General features: G+C 48.6%; 1 protein-coding gene across 1 annotated transcript; it reads right to left on the minus strand.

The window, feature by feature from the left end:
• Positions 1-1,155: 1,155 nt before the first annotated feature.
• On the minus strand, positions 1,156-10,927 carry LOC147119753 (uncharacterized). Its single transcript, XM_085984143.1, has 2 exons — positions 10,896-10,927; positions 1,156-3,891 (listed from the first exon to the last, which is right to left on the minus strand). Exons 1-2 carry the CDS (start codon positions 10,925-10,927, stop codon positions 3,204-3,206), a joined length of 720 nt encoding a protein of 239 aa, XP_085840269.1. The 3' UTR covers positions 1,156-3,203.
• Positions 10,928-11,675: the final 748 nt, after the last annotated feature.

Here is an 11,675-nt window from a genome sequence, read left to right on the forward strand (position 1 = left end):
GGAAAATAATCCCCAAAGGTAAGCACAAGGATGTCCGCGACTGGGCTAACAACTGTCTGTCAAAAATCAAAGGTGCAACGCCACGTCAAGGGTCCATTGGCCACTTTTGCAGTACCGAGCGTCGGTTTGACCATGTGAACGTAGACCTGGTTGGGCCGCTTCCACCATCACAGGGGGTTCACACACATCCTTACCATGGTAGACCGCACCAATAGATGGCCAGAGGCGGTTCCTTTGTCATCTACCACTTCAGCTGACATCGCCAGGGCATTCATATCCACTTGGGTTGCCTGTTTCGGCGTTCCGGCGGACATCTCTTCAGACCGGGGTCCGCAGTTTTCATCTGAGCTCTGGAACGCTGTGGCCCGGGGCCTCGGCACCAAGCTACACCGCACCATGGCCTATCATCAAAAAGGGGAACGGCTTGTGCGAGCATTTTCACAGGTCCTTAAAAGCAGCACTGAGGGCCAGCCTCCAAGGCGCCGGTTGGGTAGATAAGCTACCGTGGGTCACGTTGGGATTGCGTACGGCACCCAAGGAGGATCTTCAATCGTCTTCGGCTGAGCTCGTGTACGGTCAACCACTCCGCGTACCGGGAGACTTCCTCCCGAGTCCAACAGAGCCATGGTCCGCATCCGATCAACTCATCAGCCACCAGGAAACAGCCAAGTCTTCCGCTCCCATACCAGCATCGCATCACGGCTTTCAAACCTCACACGTCCCAGCAGAGCTCAAGAACGCCACATATGTGTTCATCCACCACGACGCTCATCAGGATCCGCTTAAGCCCTCTTACACAGGCCCTTTCTGTGTACTGGAAGCAGGGGACAAAAGTTTCTCTGTGGAGATCGGGGGTAAACCGGACCACGTTTCCATTGATCGTCTGAAGCTGGCACACCTGGAACTTGACCGTCCTCTCGAGACTGCACAGCCGCCAAGACGTGGTCGACCACCCGCAGCTGCTGCACCAGACCAAATGCTTCCACCTGCCAGCCCGCCCACCGTCCAGCAGCTTCCGCTTCAGGAATACAGAAGTCGCTCTGACAGGCTTGTCAGACCTCCTTGCCGGTTGACTTTTTCTGTTAAAGGCAATTCTGGGGGGGGCGCATGTGGCAGAGCCACTAAGGGACTCTAAACAACTGTACATAATTCCCTTTTAACAACTTGTTAGCTACAGACTGAATCTGTATCTTTGTTTATATTGTTTGCATGTACATAGCGTGGCCCCTTTAAGAGCGCGGCCAAACACGATGATGTCATCACGTTGATCACGTGATCCTCCAACGGCAGGAAAAACGTCGTGACATCATGACGTCGACCCGGGAACTTCCCGGTCAGTCCTCGTGGAGCCTCTGAACTGACTAGACCTACATTCGATGTTCTCCTGTATTTACCCGTTAAACTCTGTTAGTTTTCATTAAACCTCATTTGTTTGATCGCCTGAGTGGACCTCAGTCTTTTGATAGGAACTAAACATTCCTACAACCTTGCTCTGTCTTTACCAAGGAAGAAGATGCTGCCAAAGTCACAGTGAAAGAGGAGGTAGTTGAGATACTGGATGGGAGAAAAATTGGTAAAGAGGAGGTACTTGAAAGACTGGCTGTACTTAAAGTAGATAAGTCACCAGGACCAGATGGGATGCATCCCAGGATGCTGAAGAAGGTAAGGGTGAAAATTACAGAGGTACTGGCCATAATATTCCAATCCTCCTTGGATACGGGTGTGGTGCCAGAGGACTGGAGAACTGCAAATGTTACACCCTTGTTCAAAAAAGGGTGTAAGGATAAACCCAGCAACTGCAGGCCAGTCAGTTTAACCTCGATGGTGGGAAAGCTTTTAGAAATGATAATCTGGGACAAAATTAACAGTCACTTGGACAAGTGTGGATTAATTAAGGAAAGCCAGCATGGATTTGTTAAAGGCAAATCGTGTTTAACTAACTTGATTGAGTTGTTTGATGAGGTAACAGAAACTGTTGATGAGGGCAATGCGGTTGCCGTGGTGTACATGGACTTCCAAAAGGCGTTTGATAAAGTGCCACATAATAGGCTTGCCAGCAAAGTTGAAGCCCATGGAATAAAAGGAACAGGCAGCATGGATATGAAATTGGCTAAGTGACAGGAAACAGAGAGTAGTGGTGAACGGTTGTTTTTCGGACTGGAGGAAGTTATACAGTGGTGTTCTCCAGGGGTCGGTTCTAGGACCACTGCTTTTCTTGATATATATTAATGACTTGGACGTGGGTGTACAGAGCACAATTTCAAAATTTGCAGATGACACAAAACTTGGAAGTATAGTGAACAGTGAGGGGGATAGACATAGACTTCAAGAGGACAGAGACAGGCTGGTGAAATGGGCAGACACGTGGCAGATGAAATTTACCACAGAAAAATGCGAAGTGATACATTTTGGTAGGAAGAACGAGGAGAGGCAATATAAACTAAAGGGTAGAATCCTAAAGGGGGTGCATGAACAGAGAGACCTGGGGGTTTATGTGCACAAATTGTTGACGATGGCAGGGCAGGTTGAGAAAGTGGTTAAAAAAGAGTACGGGATCCTGGGCTTTATAAGTAGAGGCATAAAGTACAAAAGCAAGGAAGTTACAATGAACCTTTATAAACACTGGTTCGGCCACAACTGCAATATTGTGTCCAATTCTGGGAACCGCACTTTAAGAAGGATGTGAAGGTTTAGAGAGGGTGTGGAAAAGATTTACAAGAATGGTTCCAGGGATGAGGGACTTCAGTTACATGGATAGACTGCAGAAGCTGGGGTTGTTCTCCTTGGAGCAGAGAAGGTTGAAAGTAAATTTGATAGAGCTGTTCAAAATCATGAAGGGTCCAGACACAGTAGATAGAGAGAAACTGTTCCCATTGGCGGAAGGGTCGAGAACCAGAAGACACAGATTTAAGGTGATTGGCAGAAGAATCAAAGGTGACATGGGGAAAAACTTTTTACGCAGTGAGTGGTTAGGATTGAGAATGCACTGCCTGAAAGGGTGGTGGAGGCAGATTCAATCGTGGCTTTCAAAAGGGAATTGGATGAGTAACTGAAGGACAAAAAATTGCAGGGCTACGAGGGAAGGGTGGGGGAGTGGGACTAGCTGAAGTGTTCTTGCAGAGAGCCAGCACAGGCTCAATGGGCCAAATGGCCACCTTCTGTGCTGTAACCATTCTATGATTCTACGAACCTTCATAGAATAATTACCAGTCATTTTTAGACTGGAAACTTAACCCTGCCGTTTCACTTTCAGTCAGGAACAGATCGTAGTTTGACACCTGGTGTCTCAGCAGGATGGATGACTGAGTGAATCCCTTCCCACACACGGAGCAGGTGAATGGCCTCTCCTGAGTGTGAACTCGCTGGTGTGTCAGCAGGTTGGATGACTCAGTGAATCCCTTCCCACACACAGAGCAGGTAAACGGTCTCTCCCCAGTGTGAACTCGCTGGTGTACAGTGAGGTTAGACGATCGCCTGAACCCAGTCCTGCAGTAAGAGCACTTGAACGGTCTCTCATCAGTCTGAACACATTGATGGTGTGTCAGTTCCGTGGAACTTTTATAGCATTTCCTGCAGTCCTGACATTTAAAAGGTCTCTCGTCAGTGTGAACTCGCCAGTGCTGCAGCAGATTGCATGACTGAGCGAATCCCTTCCCACACACAGTGCAGGTGAACGGCCTCTTCCTGGTGTGACTGCGCTTGTGTCTCGACAGGCCAGAGGATTGGCTGAAGCCTCGTCCACACACAGAACACAAGTACGGTTTCTCCCCGCTCTGAACGGTGCTTTCTGCTTCCTTGCTCAAAGGTCCTGATGAATCGAGTGACTCTGTCAGATCTTGAAGTGATGTTTGGTTTGAGTTTCCCGTCTGCAAATCCTCCCCGTCTAACACCCTGTAAAATTAATTTAAAACAGGAAAAAGGGAGGGTGAGAGAGAACCCATAAAAACACAAAGGCAGATTGTGAAATTGAGCTGAATGAATCTGGGAATTTGTGGAGCCGGCACTAGAAAAAAGTGACCATGAAAGCTGCCGGAGTGTCGTAAAAACCCAATTAGTTCACTAATGTCCTTCAGGGAGGGGAATCCGCCACCCGGTCTGGGCCTACACAAGACTGTGGCCTCCATGGGAGGAGAGAGAGTGAGGTGGGAGGGGTGAAGGAGAGCGACTTTATACATCTGCAACTCGACTAGAACTTTGACAGCACCTCCCAAACACACGACATCTACCACCTAGAAGGACAGGGGCAGCAGGTGCATGGGAACACCATCACCTCCCAGTTCCCGTCCAAGTCACACACTATCCTGACTTGGGCATATATCGCCGTTCCTACATTGTCGCTGGGTGAAAATCTTGGAACTCCCTCCCTAACAGCATTCTAGAGAACGGCACTCGGTGTTGCTGAGGGTTCCAGCCCTGGGACTGTACATGGGGATTCCAGCCCTGGGACTCTACCTGGGGATTCCAGCCCTGGGACTCCACCTGGGGATTCCAACCCTGGGACTGTACATGGGGATTCCAGCCCTGGGACTCTACCTGGGGATTCCAGCCCTGGGACTGTACGTGGAAATTGAAAAGCTGGGACTGTACATGGGGATTCCAACCCAGCGGCTCTACAAGGTAATTTCAACCCTGGGACTGTGCATGGGGGAGCCAACCCTGGGACTGTACATGGGGAATCCAACCCTGGGACTGTACATTGGGATTCCAACCCTGGGACTGTAAATGGGGATTCTAACCCTGGGACTGTACATGGGGATTCCAACCCTGGGACTCTACCTGGGGATTCCAACCCTGGGACTGTACGTGGAAATTCTAACCCTGGGACTGTACATGGGGATTCCAGCCCTAGGACTGTACATGGGGATTCCAACCCAGGGACTGCACTTGAATATTCCAACCCCAGGACTGTACGTGGGGATTCCAACCGCGGGGCTGTACCTGGGGATTCTAACCCTGGGACTGTACATGGGGATTCCAAAACTGGGACTGTACATGGGGATTCTAACCCTGGGACTATATATGGGGATTCCAGCCCTGGGACTGTACATGGGGATTCCAACCCTGGGACTGTAAATGGGGATTCTAACCCTGGGACTGTACATGGGGATTCCAACCCTGGGACTCTACCTGGGGATTCCAACCCTGGGACTGTACGTGGAAATTCTAACCCTGGGACTGTACATGGGGATTCCAGCCCTAGGACTGTACATGGGGATTCCAACCCAGGGACTGCACTTGAATATTCCAACCCCAGGACTGTACGTGGGGATTCCAACCGCGGGGCTGTACCTGGGGATTCTAACCCTGGGACTGTACATGGGGATTCCAAAACTGGGACTGTACATGGGGATTCTAACCCTGGGACTATATATGGGGATTCCAGCCCTGGGACTGTACATGGGGATTCCAAACCTCAGACTGCACCTGGGGATTCTAATCCTGGGACTGTACATGGGGATTCCAACCCTGGGACTGTACATGGGGATTCCAACCCTGGGACTGTACATGGGGATTCCAACCCTGGGACTGTACATAGGGATTCCAACCCTCGGACTGTACCTGGGGATAGCAACACTGCGACTGTAAATGGGGATTCTAATCCTGAAACTGTACGTGGAAATTGCAACCCTGGGGTTGTACATGGGGATTCCAACCCTGGGACTTTACATGGGGATTCCAGCCCTGGGACTGTACATGGGGATTCCAACCCTGGGACTGTACATGGGGATTGCACCCCTGGAACTGTACACAGGGATTCTAATCCTGGGATTGTATATGGGGATTCCAATCCTGGGACTGTACATGGGGATTCTAACCCTGGGACTGTACATGGGGATTCCAACCCTGGGACTTTACATGGGGATTCCAACCCTGGGACTGTACATGGGGATTCCAGCCCTGGGACTGTACATGGGGATTCCAACCCTGGGACTGTACATGGGGATTCCAGCCCTGGGACTGTACATGGGGATTCCAACCCTGGAACTGTACACGGGGATTCTAACCCTGGGACTGTACATGGGGATTCCAACACTCGGACTGTATATGGGGATCCCAACCCTGAGACTGTACATAGGGGTTCTAAGCCTGGGACTGTACAAGGAGGCTCTAACCGTGGGACAGTACATGTGGATTCCAACCCTCAGACTGTACATTGGCATTCCAACCCTCGGACTGTACATGGGGATTCTAACCCAGAGACTGTACATGGGGATTCCAACCCTGGGACTGTACATGGGGATTCCAGCCCTGGGACTGTACATGGGGATTCCAACCCTGGGACTGTACATGGGGATTCTAACCCTGGGATTGTACATGGGGATTCCAATCCTGGGACTGTACATGGGGATTCCAACCCTGGGACTGTAGATGGGGATTCCAACCCTTGGACTGTACATGGGGATTCTATCCCTGGGATTACATGGGGATTCTAATCCTGGGACTGTACATGGGGAGTCTAACCCTGGGACTGTACATGGGGATTCCAACCCTGGGACTGTACATGGGGATTCCAACCCTGGGACTGTACATGGGGATTCCAACCCTCGGACTGTACCTGGGGATAGCAACACTGCGACTGTAAATGGGGATTCTAACCCTGAGACTGTACGTGGAAATTGCAACACTGGGGTTGTACATGGGGATTCCAGCCCTGGGACTGTACATGGGGATTCCAACCCTGGGACTGTACATGGGGATTCCAGCCCTGGAACTATACACGGGGATTCTAACCCTGGGACAGTACATGTGGATTCCAACCCTCAGACTGTACATGGGCATTCCAACCCTCGGACTGTACATGGGGATTCTAACCCAGAGACTGTACATGGGGATTCCAACCCTGGGAGTTAACATGGTGATTCCAACCCTGGCACTGTATATGGGGATTCCAGCCCTGGGACTGTACATGGGGATTCCAACCCTGGGACTGTACATGGGGATTCTAACCCTGGGATTGTACATGGGGATTCCAATCCTGGGACTGTACATGGGGATTCTAACCCTGGGACTGTAGATGGGGATTCCAACCCTCAGACTGTACATGGGGATTCTAACCCTGGGACTGTACATGCGGATTCCAACCCTGGGAATGTACATGAGGATTCTAATCCTGGGACTGTACATGGGGATTCCAACCCTCGGACTGTGCATGGGGATTCTAACCCTGGGACTGTACATGGGGAGTCTAACCCTGGGACTGTTCATGGGGATTCTAACCCTGGGATTGTACATGGGGATTCGAACCCTGGGACTGTACGTGGGGATTCCAACCCTGGGATTGTAGAAGGGGATTCTAACCCTGGGACTGTACATGGGGATTCTAACCCTGGGACTGTACGTGGGGATTCCAACCCTGGGAGTGTACGTGGGGATTCAAACCCTGGGACTGTACATGGGGATTCTAACCCTGGGACTGTACATGGGGATTCCAACCCTGGGACTGTACATGGGGATTCCAACCCTGGGACTGTACATGGGGATTAAAACCCTGGGACTGTACATGGGGATTCCAACCCTGGGACTGTACATGGGGATTCCAACCCTGGGACTGTACATGGGGATTCTAACCCTGGGACTGTACAATAAGAACATAAGAACATAAGAAATAGGAGCAGGAGTAGGCCAATCGGCCCCTCGAGCCTGCTCCGCCATTCAATAAGATCATGGCTGATCTGATCCTAACTGCCAATCCACTATCACAGAACCATCTCCTGCATCTAACAGAATTAGACACACGAAATAGGAGCAGGATCAGGCTACACGGCCCCTGGGCCCGCTCCGCTACCCACAGGGCCATGACCGATCCGAACCTAGACTCATGTCCAAATTCCTGCCCGCTCCCTGTAACCCTTAATTCCCTTTACTTCTAGGAAACTGTCTATTTCTGTTTTAAATTTATGTAATGATGTAGCTTCTACAGTTTTTTGGGGCAGCATATTCCATGGACCTACCACCCTCTGAGTGAAGTAGTACATCCTCATCTCAGTTTTGAAAGAGCAGCCCATTATTCTAAGACTATGCCCCCTAGTTCTAGTTTCACCCATCATCTGGAACATCTTCCCTGCATCCACCCGATCCAACCCCTTCACAATCTTATGTTTCAATAAGATCGCCTCTCATTCTTCTGAACTCCAATGAGTAGAGTCCCAATCTACTCAACCTCTCCTCATATGTCCATCCCCTCATCCCCGGGATTAACCGAGTGAACCTTCTTTGTACTGACTCGAGAGCAAGTATGTCTTTTCTTAAGTATGGACACCAAAACTGTACGCAGTATTCCAGGAGCGGTCTCACCAATACCTTGTACAACTGAAGCAATACCTCCCTATTTTTATATTCTATCCCCCTAGCAATGAAAGCCAACATTCCATTGGCCTTCTTATTCACTTGCTGCACCTGCATACTAACCTTTTGAGTTTCGTGCACCAGGACCCCCAGATCCCTTTGTACTTCAGTACTTTCCAGTTTCTTGCCATTAAGATAATAACTTGCTCTACGATTTTTCCTGCCAAAGTGCATAACCTCACACTTTCCAGTATTGTATTCCATCTGCCAAATCTCTGCCCACTTACTTAGCCTGTCTATGTCCCCTTGCAGGATTTTTATGTCCTCCTCACTCACTACTTTCCCCCCCATCTTAGTATCATCTGCAAACTTTGCTATGTTACACTCGGTCCCCTCCTCCAAATCGTTAATATAGATTGTAAAGAGTTGGGGACCCAGCACTGACCCCTGCGGAACACCACTAGTTACTGATTGCCAGTCTGAGAATGAACCATTTATCCCAACTCTCTGCCTTCTGTTAGATAGCCAATCCTCTATCCATGCCAGAATATTACCCCCAATCCCGTGATTTTTTATCTTAAGCAATAATCTTTTGTGTGGCACCTTGTCAATGCCTTTTGGAAGTCTAAATACACTACGTCCACTGGTTCCCCTTTATCCATCCTATATGTTACTTCCTCAAAGAACTCCAGCAAATTTGTCAAACATGACTTCCCCTTCATAAAACCATGCTGACTTTGTCCTATTAAATTATGATTATCCAAATGTCCTGTTACTGTCTCCTTAATAATGGACTCCAAAATTTTACCTACCACAGATGTTAGGCTAACCGGTCTATAGTTTCCAGCCTTCTGTCTACTGCCCTTTTTAAATAAGGGTGTTACATTAGCAGTTTTCCAGTCTGCCGGGACCAGGGAGTTTTGGAAAATTATTACCAATGCATACACAATCCCTACCGCCACTTCCCTCAAGACCCTAGGATGTAAGCCATCAGGTCCAGGTGATTTATCCGCCTTAAGTCCCATTATTTTACCGAGTACCACTTCCTTAGTGATTTTGATCGTGTTTAGCTCCTCCCCCCATAGCCCCCTGTTTGTCCAGTGTTGGGATATTCTTAGTGTCTTCTACTGTAAAGACTGATACAAAATATTCATTCAGTGTTTTTGCCATCTCCATATTTCCCACCATTAATTTCCCGGTCTCATCCTCTAAGGGACCAACATTTACTTTAGCCACCCTTTTTTTTTTATATGACTATAAAAACTCTTACTATCTGTTTTTATATTTTTTGCTAATTTACTTTCATAATCTATCTTCCCTTTCTTAATCAATCTTTTTGTTATTTTTTGCTGTCTTTTAAAGTTTTCCCAATCCTCTATCCTCCCACTAGACTTGGCTACCTTATATGCCCTTGTTTTTAGTCGAATACTATCCTTAATTTCTTTACTTAGCCACGGATGGCTGTCTTTTCTTTTACACCCTTTTCTTCTCAGTGGAATATATATTTTTTGGAAGTTGTAAAATAACTCCTTAAATGTACACCACTGATCATGTATCGTCTTACCCTTTAATCTATTTTCCCAATCCACTCTACTCAATTCCGCTCTCATACCTTCATAGTCTCCTTTATTCAAGCTTAGCACGCTTGTTTGAGATCCAACCTTCTCACCCTCTAATTGAATATGGAATTCAACCATGTTATCGTCACTCATTCCAAGGGGATCCTTTACTAGGACATTTTTAATTAATCCTGTCTCGTTACACAGGACCAGATCTAAGGTTACTTGCCCCCTGGTCGGTTCAGTTACATACTGCTCAAGAAACCCATCCCTAATACACTCAATGAACTCATCCTCAAGGCAGCCCTGCCCAATTTGATTTGTCCAATTAATATGATAGTTAAAATCCCCCATAATTATAGATGTTCCCTTATTACAAGCCTCAACTATTTCCTGATTGATACTCCGTCCAACAGAGTTGCCACAGTTCGGAGGCCTATAGACTACGCCCACTAGTGTTTTTTTCCCCTTATTATTCCTTACCTCCACCCAAACTGTTTCATTGTCCTGATCGTTTGACCCAATATCATTTCTCTGTATTACAGTGATTCCTTCCTTTATTAACATGGCCACCCCACCTCCCCTTCCTTCCTGCCTGTCCTTCCTGATCGTTAAATAACCTGGTATGTTTAATTCCCAGGCATTGGGGGGCCCAGCTGTGCGGCGCTTTTGTTGCAATTGTGTGGGATATTAACCGTATGCTCTGCTTTTACCAGCGCCTTCAGGAGAGATGGTGGGAAATCCTAAATGTGAAGAGTGTGAATCAAATAACTGAGTCAATGAAATACTCACCAGGGCACTAGGACCCGGTCGGGAACTGAAGCCCCGCCCACTCTTTGTTCCTGGCCAAAGTATCTGCGCATGCGTTTTGCTATTCACTGAATCAAGATGGCGGCCGTTAGCCTGGGTCTGTGACCGGGAGAAGCCCCGAAACTGCAAACTCGGGACCTTCAGGTTGCTCTTCGGGGCTTGCGGCCTGCAGTGGTTATTTATGAAACCTCCCCGCGCAGATTCCGGTCCATTACTCCGCTCCATCCGGCCGCTTCTCACCCATTGATCAGGAACTGCTTCGCAATCGCCATGGTGACACGCACCGCGCATGCTCCAAACCAGGCGCTCCCACGCCTGCGCACTAGGTTCGGGAGCGGCACCTTCTCTCCCGCGCGGAATGCTGGGTAAAAGCCCCACCATTGAAAGGCCACATTCGTGAATAGAACAGGATTTACTTGGATTGCATTGAGCACTGAACCATGTTCATTCTAGCAGTTAGAGTATGTTTCTGCTGATCTTAATAACCCGGGCTGGATATTAATATTCTGTCTAAATATTGAACAGTGTGTTCAATAACAACAGAAAATGCTGGAAATACTCAGCAGTGAAAAGATCTAGAGAGGGTAAGAGGGAGGGGTCCAGGTAGAGTGTGAATTCTGAAAGCGGGAGAAAGGGTCCGCTGTGCAGAGGGAAGACTCCTGGCCAAAGAAGTGGGCAGAGAGACAAAGGTGATGGAAAAAGAGCTCAGCGTCATGCCGAGCTCGAAGTTCATTGAGGTGGGGGCGTAAGGAGATGAAGCTCAGGCCTTTGCTGAGGACTTATCGTTCAGCGTCAAAGAGGGCAAAGTCAGAGCGGATAGTGAAAACATGGCAGGGGGTGAGACTGGAAGAAGGGATGGTGTCAGAAGAAAGTGAAGGGGAAGAAGGTTCCGGAGGGGCATTGGTGTCCAAGAGTTGTTGAAGCTTGTGATCCTTGACAGCTGAAAGGAAGAAAAAAAGTTTCTTATTGAAGCACCAGATGAGGCAAAGGATGAAATGGAACTGTGGACCAGGACAGCTC

Source organism: Somniosus microcephalus, chromosome 4 (genome assembly GCF_052327205.1).
Source record: "Somniosus microcephalus isolate GS21.2 chromosome 4, FLI_Smic_1.0, whole genome shotgun sequence".
Classification (NCBI taxonomy): Eukaryota; Metazoa; Chordata; class Chondrichthyes; order Squaliformes; family Somniosidae; genus Somniosus; species Somniosus microcephalus.